The following is a 15,414-nucleotide window of genomic DNA, read 5'->3' on the forward strand; positions in this document are numbered from 1 at the left end:
AGACAGGCCCTCCAGGAATCTGGATTGTGCGCCGGGATCGAGAGCGTCACTCGAGTAGAGCGCCGCATAAAAGCGCCCGAATATAGCCGCTTTGTCCGCGTCTCTATGCTGAACAGAGCCTGCTTGATCGCGAATACCCCCGATATAGTCCTTCTCGCGTTTGTCCCGGAGTTGCCGGGCAAGATGGCGCCAGATCTTGTTACCCTGGGAGTAGGAGGTACGTCTAAGTCGCAAAAGAGTGAATTCCGCTCTGTTATTATAATGGGCCCTCAGCTTCCCTCGGACCGCCGTCAGGGGGCGAAGGGTCACCCTGGAGGGGTTCGCCTTGTGGGCCTGCTCCAAAGTAGCCAATTCCAATTCCAGAGCCTCCCTCTCTTCGCGCCTTAGCTTATTCAGGTTTGCGTTGAGGGCGAGGCACGTGCCCCGTAAGGAGGCCTTGCACGCGTCCCACGTGTTATACACCGACGTGTCTGAGGGCGGGTTAAGGAGAAAAAAATCATCAATTGCCTTGCGCAGGGCCTTACACGATACCTCATCTCGCACCAGTGCTGCCGGGAAATACCACTTGCGCCAACCATCCCCCCCGGTGGCCCAGTGCAGTCCCAGAACCACAAGGCTATGATCCGATAGCGAGAGTGGAAAAATACTAGCTAATTGTACGTCCCCTCGAAGGGCCTGACTCAGCAAGATATAATCAATGCGGGAGTACGAGTGGTGTACGTTGGAAAAAAAGGTGTAATCTCTGGTCTGTGTGTGAAGAAAGCGCCAACTGTCAATCAGCCCCAGGTCTCCCAACTGCCGTTTAGTTTCGTCTGAGAAGACGCCAGTGTCTGCCCTGCGGCCCCCAGAGCTATCCAGACCCCTGTCCCATACCATATTGAAATCGCCTAGTAAAAGTAAATGACCCTCCACAAAGTCCCCCATCTTGTCCAACAGATCCTGCAGAAAGCTATTCTGTCCCGCATTAGGGGCATACAATACTGCAAAAGTACACAGGCGGCCCCGCAACAGTCCCTTCACCAGTAGCCAACGGCCGTCCCTATCCACACTTACACCCATGGGCTGAAAATGCAGGGAAGCCCGAAAGAGTAGAGCCACCCCCCTGTGCTTCGTGGCTGCAGAGGCCCTGTAGATAAGGGGGAACTGCCGATGTCGAAGCCTCAACTCATCCTTCCTAGCCAGGTGGGTCTCCTGGAGGGCCACTACATCCAGATGGTGATCTATGATGTACTTCCAGAGTTTCTGCCTCTTCTGCGGAGAGTTAAGGCCCTTCACATTCCAAGTTCCTATGCTGACAGGCATAAGGGATTACACAGATTCCACACCATGCTCACAGCCAAACAGCCACGGTGCCCGCACCAGACCCGCACACGCTCCACAAACCAAGCCCAGAGAAGAGAAACAAACACGGGGACTCTAGGGAAGAACCCCAGCCACAACCAACCCAGAAGGCCCGCCCGGTCACTCCGCAAGTCCCGTGAGGCATCCACAGTCCTAAGGTACACAAGGGTCAGCGAAGGCAGATCCCCAAACCATACATAAACCACAAAAGAAAATATCGGCAAAGGTCCTCTCAACACACACTCGTCACACAACGCCGCCGCCACTCCCCGAACTCCCTTCCCCAACCCAGAACACCCCGCTATGACACCCATATTCAGAGCGCCAACAATCCCACCCCTTACCCCCCCAAGAACAAAGAATAACAAAATGCAACTCAATGCACTGAACCTGAACCACGCAGTCTTCAGTTCCAGCAGGTCATGGTTCAAAAGGTCCCCGCTGGTCTGGAGTTGGGGCAGGGGTGTCCACCTGGGGACCCCCAGGTCCAAAATCCGGGGTGTCTTCTCCAAAAGTACCTTAGTACCCCGAGGACCTCAGGCCAAGAGCCTCTCCGACGCCACTCCACAAGATCGGGGTCATGCTGCACCAGAGCTCATCTGGGAATCCGTCATGGTGGCGGAGGCCACCGAAGCCACCGCGGCCCCTCTCTCCTGCTCACTAGTCGCCGAATCCGGCCGCCGCCGCTCCGGGGATGGGCCCACCCTGTGCCATGAGGAAGAGCGACGCCTTCTCCGGAACGGAGATCCCCGCGCCTCCTGCGACGGCTCCGTGTCCTCAATACCCAGAAGATCCTTCGCCTCCCGCAGGGAATTGATCTGTCGCAGCCGATTCTCCCATCTAAAGATGATCCGGAAAGGATGGCCCCAGGAGTAGGATATTCCGCGCCCCCGGAGAAAGGCGGTCACAGGACGGAAGTCCCTTCGTTTCTGCAGGGTCGTCGCCGCCAGGTCCTGGTAAAGCTGGCGGGCAGCAGTCCAGGTGGTCCGCTTCTTCAGAAACTGCGCCAGCAAGTCGCAAGACCTTCGCTCTCCCTGGTGCCTTCGGCGGGGCTTCCCTCGGGGGGGTGCACCACAATTGCAATGGCAGGTCACTCCACAATGTCCACCAGCAGGGCCAACTGGAGAATCGAAGCCCCTTCACTACTGCGGGCCAGCCACCCGCGTTATATGGCTCTCCTTGCGTTATGCCGGCGTGTGTAAGACCACGCGCCGGCCCTCCAGCCACTCGTATTCCCCCGGCCTAAGTACGGAAGGCCCCAGCGTGGCGGGTGTCCCTGGGTAGGTAGTGGGTCTCGCTACCCTGCAGCTCTGCCTTCCTTCCCCCGCCGGTATGCACACCAGTCCGCTGCTTTCCGAGGGGGGGGGCTGCTTGCTCTGCCCCCGCTCGGCCTGTGTCACAACGCCTGTTGCCGGCGCTTCAGGGGCTGCTCTCCAGCTCGTCGCCGGTTCCTCCGCCAGTTCCCAGCAGCGTCCAGTCCCCGGCGCGGCCCGCCAATGCTCCTCTAAGCGCCTCTTCGCAAGCGCCCCTCGGCTGGCGCGGTCCGCATCTCGCCTCACCCGCTCATCGCGACACAGCCCGCGCCGATGTCGCGCCAGGGCCCAGGATCGCTCGCCTCCTCCGGCCTCCAGGTCACGCGAGGCCGCCGCTTCACAGGTCTCAGCTCGGCTCCCTCCAAACGGCTCCTGCCGGTCACCCCTCGCCGAGGCGACGACACCGGGACACGCCGCCAGCAAACGGCAGCCTCCGCCGATCGAGCAGCTCAGGCAGGACGCCTCAGGACCCCGCTGTAAGTTGCTGTGCAGGATCGGCGTCGGAGAGGCTCGAGAAAGCGTCCTACTCCGACGCCATCTTGGCCACGCCCCCCGCACTTTGCTTTTAAACATATTCATCTAAAGCGCAGCATGCCCCCATTGCTACAAAATAAATACTCTTTTTTGCCTACAATTTATAGACTTTTGTTGCAGTTGGTGTTGCAATATTAAGCCATGCCAATAGCTCAAACTTAATTAACCTGAGACCTATTGCATTGTAAATGCTTGTTTATTGCTGTGGTGAACACGCACATTTGACATATGAGGTAAAATGGGACAGCTTATGATGTTCGTTATAGGGCGCACTCAAATCTATCTAATGGTACACGAACAGGGAAGGTTTCTCCCGGCTCGCCCACAACTCACTACTTCCTCGTGTCACCTTAGCAAGACACGCCCCCCTCCTAAATATGCGACTGTACACATTTCACATTACAAACTGCATCTTTCACTATGTTTACGTTTGCACTGAGAGGCTTGTCACTGACTAAGCCAATAGGTAGCTCATTATTTTCACGATGATGATCTGCATTTTCAGCTTGGTGTAGCTGCAGGGATAATTACTCCTGCACAATTGGTATCTCGTGCTCACCCCTTACATAAAACACACCCTGTAAATAGTGTATTGTGAGCTCAGTGCAGCCAGACACTGCCTGTAAACAATGTGCTATTCATAGGGTGCTCTTAATGCGGTCAGGCTTAGGCTACAAGCACTGGAATAGTGCACCCTGACACACATACACTAAAAAACATTGTGTAGTAGTTGTATAGCAGTTCAATCCCTGGCGACACAGCACCCTAGATAATGTGCTGCATGGCTACACACTTATAAGGTCCAAAAGGCGAGACCTATTGGCTATGTCAATGCTTGTTATGCCTTTACTATAGCAACAATGGGAGAGGATTTCCATGGATTTTGTGACTGAGCTACCATCTCTTGGTGGTTATAACACTCTTCTGATAGTGGTGAATTACCCGATTAAACTGGTGCATTTTATTCTGGTCAAGGCATATCCAGTGCTTACAAATTAGCATCACTGTTTTTAAACAATGTGTTCTAAGTTCATTCTATTAACTAGCCCTGTTTCAGGTCGAAATTACAATTCATTTAATTTTGGAAGGCATTTTTTAATTTTTTAGGAGTTTCTGTTTAACTATCGACACAGCACCCACAAACAGATGGGCAGTCTGAACGTGTCAATCAATGGAACAGTATTTGCTATGTCATCTACTCCAATTTGGAGGTTCTTAGTTGGATTGCATTGATATTGTTGAGTTTGTGTATACTAATGCTAAATACACATCTACTGGATTTCCCCATTCTTTGCTTTCATGGGTAATGATCTCCATTCTTTGCCAACTATCTTCCCTTCAGATCCATCTTGCCTAGAGGCACATGAACTTTGGAATCTGATTTGGAGGACGTTACACTGTGCACAACAAAATCTTAAAACTGCACATGAGGGATGTGAAATTTTGTGCCGATGAACATGAATGTCTTGCTTCCATTAATCTTCCTGGAGATTGAGTGTGGCTTTCTTTATATCACTTGACTTTATAAGGAGCCATAAAGTTTAAGTCCCAGTTTATTGGTCCTTCTGTAATCAAAAAGTTGATAGGCTTCTCTGCAGGAGGTTTTAATCCTCTACACGTATCCATTTAGTCTATCATTTTGTGTTTCTGGTCAAGAAAGCCCCATCCTATGGTTACAACAATTAGGTTTACCTCACTGGAATCTGTTAAGTGAGAAAAAAGTAATGAGATTGTAAAAAATGTCGATTCTGGTTTGTGGAAGGGCCAGGTGTGGTATCCTGTGGACCTCTGTGAACTTGGGTTTGCGGAACGCTCCTAGCTGCCAACGTTCACTCTCATTATGTGGAATGTTGATTTGATCGTACTTATCCTCACAACGATTGGCTTAGGGAATAACTATAATCAGTAATGCTGGTACTGTAAGGACAGTGCCTCAAAGGAGTTTGTGCCCTTTGCCTTTTCTACCTAAGACTATATCTGAGACACTCTACTCTTCCCCAAAGACTTAGTCTCCGATGTCATTTGTGGTCTATGATTTCTTCGGGCTCAGCTGGTCTCTCTGTGGTGGCTGCTGCCGGTCGCCGATGATCAGGAAGAGAAAGCGCTGTGGTTTCATACACACTGTGTACATGTATGAAGTTAGAGGTTGGGTAAGGATATGTTCTGAGTTGTGGTGACAGTGAGTTCTGAAAGTTCTTGTGAGAGCTGGTGACCATCTTGCGTTTCATGAAATATCAGTATTTACACGAGATTTTGCAGCTATCTTGGGAAGGGCCCTTGCATAATAAGAGAATTCAAGGAAGCACCTGTTTAGAGTCATTAAGATTTTGTGGTTAACATTTTGTGTGCCCCATTACTGATTACTGCATAGTTTTCAGATTCATCCTACTGTAACCTGACCTTTTCCATCAATTGCTGGGTAAATCTAATCACATGGCCATCTTAACCGTATGTTAATGCAGCTTCCTATCAAGTAGGATTTGCATAAATCGTATACACGAGTGATTACCATGTGGATAATATTCTTAAAAAAACAGAGGTGATAAAAGAGCTCTCTACTATTGTTCCCTAATCTCCTCCCTTTGCATTTTGATGCAGTTCGTAATCTGAGTCTATCTTGCTGCTGTTGCACTCAGGTGAGGGTAGTGAGGTTTTACATCCTGCCCCCGTGTAGGAATCGGAGCTCTGACAAAAGCACAGCATTTTGTTTTGGATCAAACTCTGCATAAAGTTCTGCTATGCCCCTGTCAAGAAAGATCCTCAGGAGGGCATTCATGCTCCTTCTACTAGGACCATGGTTGCTTCCATGACTTTTCTGGTGCTCCCCTGTTGCAGAAATCTGCTGTGTGGTCCTTGCGTACTTTTGACAGCCCTATTGCCTTACGTCTCTCATAAATGCAGCGACGGGTACTTTTCATGGTGAATTGCTACCACTTAGTCCCATCTCTAGGAAGGTACTGCTCTGGGACTCCTTCCTAAAATGAGTATTCTACAGGAAGATGTATCCATCAGAAAGAAAAGTTACTGAGCTTGGGTAACAATAGCTCTGGTGTATACAAATTCTTCCAGCAGATTCACAACTGCCTTCAGTCCTCCCTGATGAGCTAGTGCTATGAATAATTAGATCCCAAGGTAGCCACACTTGTTGTGTCCTATATGTGCCACAATTGTGGCTCTCTCATACATTTTGATACAGACACAAGCGTGCTGGTCGGCGCCTAATAAACTCCTTGTCACATCCCTAGGCAGAGCTGTGGTAGGAGTATGTGTGGTGCTGCCTGGCTGAGATGGAGTTGATTCTAGGGGAAAAAGTGTTTTGGGACCAGTCTGAAGCCAGGAAGGAGCATTCGTACAGTGCGAAGTCTGTTGGAGGATCATGTATCTAGCAGAAATATACTTACTGAAGGTAAGTAACGTGTTCTTTCTGCATTTCTAATTATGACTTTTTTGCTGTCTAAGTAAGCATGTTCCATAGACATAGGCCACAAGAGCAGTTTTTGAGAACTCACCTGAAGGACAAAGTACTATGATGAGAACAACAGTTCGCACACTGACTTTCAAGGGGGAGCTTAATTGGCCTGGTACGTTAAAGGTACAAATGAAAACATTACAGTGAAGGTTAGTACTGGGTCCATAAATAGAGACAGAGTTGGCTTTTCAGTACTAGGTATGTAGTGAGCTAATGATTCTGCACTAAGTGTGAATGTAGGTGTAACCTTGCAAAGTGTGAGAAATGTAGGTGAGGAACTATGGCTTTAGGTAAGCATGGAGAGTGGAAAGTGAGAGATCACTACGCTGCACACAAGTGGAAATGAGAGTAGATACAGCCTGAATGTTAGCGGAGATGGGAGGAGTGGTTGGCTGGTGTCCGTGCAGAGGAAGGATTTGCAGAGCCAAGTGTGCAAGAAGCCAGGAGCAAAATGATTACTCATGCCAAATGTGACTGAATATGTTTACATTGTGAGTGTCTCTTTCCAAAATTCCAGGTTGTTTCAGTAAAGACCAGGTGTACATGGATGGGATTCTACGTCTCCTGCGACACAGACGAACTATTGACTTCCAAATGCTGGTGGCACTGGGAAAGGTAACTGACTTTATAGCAACCTTAACCCTAATAACAACCAGTTAAGCTCCATGATTCATCTCATCTACCCCCGCCCCGCCACCCCCATCCCCCCCCCCGCCCCCCCCCCCCGCCCCCCGAATTTTGTGTTTTTTTTATCATTCTCTGCGACTGTCTTCCGATTATAGGTCCCTGTAATGGAACTGCGATTTTTATATATAATGACCCAGTAGAAATCTGGATACTGTACTGCTTCCACACATTCTTACCCCCAAAGGGACACCTCAATATTACCAAAATCTCTATCCTATCCAATGCAGAAGGTCAGATCAGTAATGGAACATGTTTTCTTGTCATACCATCCACTGGATTGTATCATATTGTATTGTAATTGCATTGCATTTATATAGCGCATTTTACCCCTGACGAGGCATTGCAGGTCTTTTTCGGCGACTAGCACGCCACTCCAGAACCCATAAAGGACTAGTGGTGAATAGTATAGTGAAATATGAAAGTCATTTGAGCGGTGAATATGTTACTGTTATTTGGACTGAGAAGTATAGTGGAGGGATAAGAGGGAAAGGGTTTGCATTTATATAGTGCTTGCTACTCCTGATGAGGTGTTGAAGCGCTTTTCAATGAGCAGCACCTTGCTCCGGAACCCAAACAGGATTAGTGGGAATTAGTATAGGGTTATAGGCAATTAATTTGAGTGTTGGACATGTTAGTCTAATATTTGGATTGAAAAAGAATAGTGGAGAATATTTTTTTTCTCGCAATTTATATCCGTAGGAGGGGGCTTGGGATGAGTGAGGGGGAAGTGAAGGGGTGTTAGTATAGGGAAATCTGAAATTAATTTGAGTGGTGGCCATGTTAGTCTGGTATTTGGTGCGAGCCGAGCCGCTTGTGTGTGCACTCTTCTCCTGTTCTGAATGCACCTTGGTGTATTATTTATCCCGGGCAAAAGAAAAGCTTTAGTACTCACAATATTTTTGTAGAACAAATTCTCCCTTTAAACACTGCCTCTCCCTTTGGTACAATTCAATAGTACACTTTCTTACTTCAACAACTTATATGTTCCAAGTGACATCTCTGTACTGCATCAGACCCTATGATGACCGCTCCTGAACCTTTATTACATCATACCACCTCCTGATTGATGATATGTTCCTCACTCCTGTTCTAGGGTTTTGTGGCAACATACTCCTTTTATCAGCTCAAAGTCAAAGTATATCAACTAAAGAGACCTTATGAGAATTTGATTAGTGAAATATTGAATTCCAAACATATATGCACTCTAACCTGGATTAGAGAACATTTCGTCTTTCTAACTTTGTTTAACCCCTTCACTGCGGCGGCAATTCCGCCGCAGCGCTAGGGGGGGGCCCGAGCGGCGCTCGCATGCTCGTGACGGAGCCGCTCTGTCACGAGCCGCGGTTGCGCTGTGCTCATGACGGAGCGGTTCCGTCATGGCCCCGCCCGCATAATAGAACGCGCAGGCGCGAAATCAGCGCCGCGCAGGCGCGGCGGCAGGGCCATGACGGAACCGCTCTATCATGAGCACTGCTCAGCCGATGCTCATGATGGAGGAGCTCCGTCATGAGCGTACAAGGGGTTAAAACATTTAAGGGAAGCTTTTTGGATGTTCATTATATATATATATATATATATATTTTTTTTTTTTTACCCAATTTCTTCACACTGAAGAAAACCGCGCACCAAGGATTCAGCAATATTTGTTTTTATTCTTCCAGTAGCAGTACAAATTTCCACACCCAACAATGTTCAAGGAACATGATACTGATAATCATTAAGTATGCCAGAAAAGAAATTGAAGAGTTACATGTAGTGATCGGAGACATTGAAAAGCTTATATTGGACCTCAAACAAGAAGATGAAAGTAAACAACTGAGAAAGGAAATGGAAAAAAATCTAGATAAACATGAGCATGAAGTAGAATTACGCAAACAGAGGAAATTCAAACGAGACGAGGTAGACTATGAAACTGGAGCAATACTTACATTTGCTAGGAGATTTGATGTATTAAAACAACAATTGGGAAAAATAGGACCAAATGTAAACATTAGTTTTGGCACAAGCGACTCTGAGTCTGACCTGAGTGAGGAAGAGAGATCAAGTAGACCTGGAAAGCCCTCTTTTTTAGAGGAAATGAAGCTCCTGTACATCGATCAAAGGAGACCAAGGTCCAGAGGAAGGGGACGTGGCCGAAGAAGAGGCTCGCGGTCAACTTCAAAAGGAAACGAAAAACCCGAAGAGGAAAAGGAACAATCAAAGGGATATCCACTGCGGAATAGTATGCGGAAGTAACCAATCCCAAACCGATAAACCAATATAAAAGGCATAGACAGAATCTGATAATCAACCTTTCAGATCACATATTGACGATTGATGAACGTAGAGTTTTGAATAAAGGACTCACTTTCTTTCCAGAGCAACATCATGACCATGTTGAGACGCGAATAGAGATCTACAAATTTGTAAGAAAATTAAAATTGGCTAAGTTTTTCAACAAATCTCCTAATATCGCCAGCAGACAGAACGAATCATTAACAAGGAACCTTGCTATTGAAGATCTACCAATCTTGAGAACAGTGATGAATCTGGCAGGAAACACTGATGAGGAAATGGCTACGGACTCTCAAGTTCTAGAGGAATTGATGATAAACACAAATGTAACACAGTCCACTGGATTCAAAGCTAAATCGAAATTTTGTCCTATACTGAGTCATGGAAACAGGATAGGTACCTTTCATGAATTGGTAGTAACTGATTTAGAAACAATGAGGAAAATAATCAATCAAAAGAAAACTTGAAGAAATCAGAAAGACAAGCACTATCAAGTTTAATGGACAACACCAATCTAATAATAAAACCGGCAGACAAGAGGGGCAATATTGTCCTTCTGAATAGAAAAGACTACATCATGGAAGCACGGAGACAATTGGACGATAAGAAAAATTACATTAAGTTACCGACAAATCCAATTAACAATCTAACTCTTGATCTTGAATTCAGAATCAGAAAGTGGCATCAAGATGGCCTAATATCGGAAGATGAAACAGCATTCCTAAGAAATGAAAGTCCAGTTTTGCCTACGATGTACTTTCTTCCAAAAGTACATAAGACTCTAATAAATCCCCCAGGGAGGCCTATCATTTAAAGCTGCAATGCCCTCTATGAAAATGTCTCCACCTATGTGGACTCTTTCTTGAATCCTATTGTCATGAACTTAAGTTCCTACATACAAGATACAGGCGACTTTTTAAGAATCCTATCTTATATGGGCTGGCAAGATGGTTTTTTTCTTGCCACTATCGATGTGGTATCACTATACACATCAATAAGCCACAATGTAGGAATGAATGCCATCAGTTACTTTTTAAAGCAACTTAATGTACACCAACTAAAACATTCGAGGATGTTAGAAGAAATGATATCATTGTGCCTAAGGAACAATGTGTTCATTTTTGATAACCAAATCTACACGCAGATCTGTGGTTGTGCCATGGGAGTGTCATTCTCTCCAAGCTATGCCAACCTTACCATGGGTTGGTGGGAAAAACACATAGCTTGGAGAGAAGACAATGAGGAGTTCACTGCCAAAACTGAACTGTGGTTGCGATTTATCGACGACCTGTTTCTTATTTGGAGCGGAAGCAAAAGTGAATTTGAGAACTATATGACTATCCTGAACACGAACGAGGAAGGATTACAGTTCACTTATAACATCAGCAACAAGGAAGTTCAGTTTTAAGACATCATGGTCTACATTGAGCACAATCAGATGAAAAAAAAGTATTTCGAAAACCAACTGCAACAAACTATCTTGCATGGGCAAAGTTTTCATCCGAAACAACTCAAAAGAAGCATTCCTTATAGCGAATTTATAAGAATGAAACGCAATTGCTCCAATGAAGACATGATGGAAAAGACTTTCCATGAAACTGAACAAAGATTCCTACAAAGAGGATATAACATCCAGGATGTAAAAATAGGGCAGGAAAAAGCTCGAACTTGCCCAGAATAATTACATTACAGAAAAAAGACAAAGACTGAAGACAATAAAATCAGACTGATCCTAACCTATAGCAAAGAGAATTATCAGATTGTGACAATCCTGAAAAAATACTGGCATGGCCTACAAAAGGACCCGGACTTGAAAAACAGAATCGGTGAAACACCGGCCGTTTCATAGAGGAAAGCTCCTTCATTAAAGGACAAACTGGTCAAGAGTCACATGACATCACAAAGAAAAACAGACTGGTTAACGGTTAAAAACAAAGGATTTGTGTATTGCAACAAATGTAAAGCCTGCAAAATAGGGAACAATACTCGGATGATAAAGGACTTTTTGGGAAAACCTTTTTCAATCATGGAGAAAATAACATGACATATGTCATTGAATGCTACTGTGGACTCCGTTACATAGGGAGCACGATCTGTCCCTTAAAGAAACGTATCCTAGTGCATCTAAGAGCGATTCATAACAATGATCTGAATTACGCCATTGCCAAACATCTCAAAAACCACACAGAGAAATCATGGAAGGATATCAGATACTTTGGATTAGTGACCATCCCAAAAAACGAAAGAGGGGGCGACAGGACTCTCAAACTACGGAGACTCGAATCGAAAATGATCGTGAGATTTAAAACGAAAATTCCCCATGGTTTAAACGCTGATGAGGACCTAAATGTACATTTGGGCTAACTAAATTGATCACAAGGTGGATAGCAATAACCAACATCAATATCATATTTTTTCGGGCACTAAGCCATTACTGCGCATAACGTGAACTGAACAATGCCGAGAGATACTAATCAACAGGCATTAAATAAACCCAACAAACAACAAAGAAACAAAAAAAGAAAACTATAGCAACACCAACGACACTGAGATACAAAAATGCTACAGAAAACATCATGATTGAGACATCAAGAATAAAGCTCCATAACTCGAAATCATCACAGCTGGCGGTTTTTGACACTCAATCAAAATAATAATGATACCCGAGAACTTTCGCCATTGAAACCAAATCTGAAAAACAAACCCGCTAATGGTGAAATAAAGAAACTGAACTACAAGTACCATAATGCCTCCTAATAAGCTAACATGGGGAACTATAAATTGTAACACAAAGAAAGGACTCGCATGCCGTGAGCAAGACCCGTAGGGGTTGAAACGCGTTGGTGGTGGTTGGGTGTGGAAATTTGCACTGCTACTGGAAGAATAAAAACAAATATTGCTGAATCCTTGGTGTGCGGTTTTCTTCAGTGTGAAGAAGAAATTGGGTAAAAAATATTTGCGAGGACTGGCCTGTCCTCTCAACCTGCACCCGCTGTGAGACAGCGCGCTCTCCCTGAGGCCAAGTGGTGGAAAGATAGATATATATATATATATACATATATATATATATATATATATATATATATATATATATATATATATATATATACTAGCAGCCCGCCCCAGCGTTGCCTGGGGCAAAAGGGGGCTGGGGGCAGCATTTCAGGCTTGCGTGCACTCCCGCCCCGGCCCCCGCCCGCCACGACATTGTCTGTGTCCCGGACAATGTTGTGGCGGGCGGGGGCCGGGGCGGGTGTGCACGCAAGCCTGAAATGCTGCACCCAGACCCTGAGCCTTACCGCAGTTGTTCCCGGCCAACCTCCCGCACCGGCTCCCTCCCGTCCCGTGTCCCAGAGCCTTACCTGAGCCGCCGCTCCTCACTTCACCGCCGCTCCTCCTCGTCATCACGTACATTGTGGCCAGCGCTACGTCGTGGCCGTCAGCCTCGCGGCCGGCGCTACTTTCAGGGCACTACTTTTTTTTTTAATTATATTTTTGGTTTAAAGTATTTTATTAAGGTATAAAAAACATGGGGAAGGGAATAGGAGGTCAAGCGAACATACAGTACAAAAAGCGAGATGTTGCAGCGGTTCAGAAGGAAAGTAGGGAGACAGGAAGCCCCAGAGGGTAACAAGGCATAAGTCTTAAGGCAATAAGGCATCGCGAATGACCCCCCAGGAGACCCCCTTTCTCTTAGCAAGGCCGAGCTGAAATAGCGTCCCGCAACACAGTAAAAAAAAAACACACCATCCCTCCAGCCCCCCGACCCCGGAAAATTAGGAGAAAGAGAAGCAAAGGAAGAAAAGGAAGAAAACAATACCCCAACAACCCCGTCCGAAGGTCAGCATTAGAAGCATATAACCCCACCCCCCACACCCCGCCCCAAACCCCTGACCCCGCACATTCACTCCGCTGGAGCCGCCGGCGGCGTCAGCCTAAGAAGTCGCAGGTACCGTGGGCATGTGAGCTCGCGGAATTCCGTGGATAGCAGTGCCAAAAAGGGGTGCCAGAGTTCTTCAAACTGGTCAACATTCCTAGCCACCGTCAGCGACATCTTCTCCATGCCCAGTACCTGCCAGAGCCTGTGTAACCAACCAGTGACAGAGGGGGCAGTGGGGGTACGCCAGAGTACCAGGATGTTTTGAACCGCGGAGCTTAGCGCAATCGCAATCTGCCTACCCCTGCGGGACTTCAGCGGGTACATCAGGTCATTGGGGAGGCCTAGCAAGACATACGCAGGGAAGCGCGGGAGCTCAATCTCAAAATGCCTGTCCACCTCATCCAAGACCTCTTTCCAATAGGCCGACAGCACCGGGCACTCCCAGAGAATGTGCGTGAGGGTACCCTCCTGTCCGCAGCCGCGCCAGCAACCTCTATCGCCGATTTTGCGCATCTCGTAAAGCCGCTCCGGGGTGTAATACCAATAGGTGGACACCTTAGTAAAGGTCTCCGTCAGCCCAGTGTGGTACGCCGAGTGCCTCGCCCGATACGCAATCCTGTCCCACTCTTGGTGGCTCAAGGTCCTGCCCAATTCCCTGTGCCAGCGCTCCCTCCCTGGGTTATGGTAATGAAACGGCGGGGGTTGGAGAAACTTGTACAAGTCGGTGATAAGCTTGGCATCCGAGGTCCGGGTAACCAGCCAACGCTCATAGGGCGTAATCGAGCGGGCAGCGACGTCGCGCACTGGGGGTTGTAGAGCCCAGTGGCGGACTTGCATATAACGCAGTCTGTCCCCCTCCGTCAGGCCAAACTCCTGTCGGAGCTGCTGGAAGGGGAGTACGCCCTCCGGCCCGTAGATCTGGAAAAGCGCCCTGCAGCCCGCGCTCACCCAGTGGGAAAAGGCTCCCGGTTCCAGGCCCGGAGTGAAGTCCGGATTGCCAGCAATGGGGGTGAACGGCGATGGAAAAGTGGTGAGCTCGCGAAGCTCGCACACCGCGTCCCACGCTCTCAGCGGAACCCGGGTGATAAAAGAGGCGTAGAGGTTTGGCGGGCGGTGAGTGCGCCGCAGGAACGGGACTTCCTGGAGCGTACGGCCCGCAACTGCCTGGTCTTGAAAGAGCCAGTGCTTGTCCGATTCCCACCGGCTCCACTCCACCAGATACCGAAGTTGTGCCGCCTGGAAGTACTTCCGGAGGTCCGGGACCCCGAGACCCCCGCCTCCGGGGCAAGCATGGAGAGGACCCGCTTCATCCGAGGCTTACGGCCCTGCCACACAAAGCGGGAGATGTCTGCCTGCGCCTGTCGTATCCAACCTACAGGGGGCTGGAGAGGTAGGGCGCGAAAAAGATACAGGATCTGAGGCAGTATCGTCATCTTCACCGCTGCGATACGGCCCAGCCACGAGAGCAGGCCCTTGTTGCATCGGCCGAGTTCCTCTTTGATCTTTTTGCCCAGAGAGGAATAGTTAGCAGCGACCATTGCAGGCAGGGAAGGCGCAAGCAAAATCCCCAGGTAAGGCACCGTGGAGGAGGACCATTGCAGAGGAAAAAGACGCTGGAGGTCCCGCCTGGTGTCAACAGAGAGGGACACGTCCAGGGCGGCCGACTTAGACATATTCATTTTGAAGCCTGCCACACGGGCAAAGGAATTCAGTTCCCGGACGCAGGCAGGGAGCGACCGCCTAGGGTCATCTAGGGTCAGCAAGACATCGTCCGCATACAGGCTGACAGTATGCGTGTATTGCCCCATCCTCACTCCGATAGCGTCCGGGTTATCGCGAATCCTCTGGGCAAACGGCTCCATATAGAGGGCAAACAGGAGCGGTGAAAGGGGGCAACCCTGTCTCGTGCCACGCTC

General features: G+C 47.9%; 1 protein-coding gene across 1 annotated transcript in view; it reads left to right on the forward strand.

Moving 5' to 3' along the window:
• Positions 1-15,414, forward strand: part of MATCAP1 (microtubule associated tyrosine carboxypeptidase 1) — a 180,932-nt gene that overhangs the window by 85,742 nt on the left and 79,776 nt on the right. Inside the window, exon 6 of the mRNA XM_086947776.1 lies at positions 7,175-7,272. Coding sequence (XP_086803902.1) covers positions 7,175-7,272 — 98 coding nt within the window. The remainder of the gene's footprint in view (positions 1-7,174; positions 7,273-15,414) is intronic.

The sequence above is a fragment of the Lissotriton vulgaris genome, chromosome 12 (assembly GCF_964263255.1).
Source record: "Lissotriton vulgaris chromosome 12, aLisVul1.2, whole genome shotgun sequence".
NCBI classification, from domain to species: Eukaryota; Metazoa; Chordata; class Amphibia; order Caudata; family Salamandridae; genus Lissotriton; species Lissotriton vulgaris.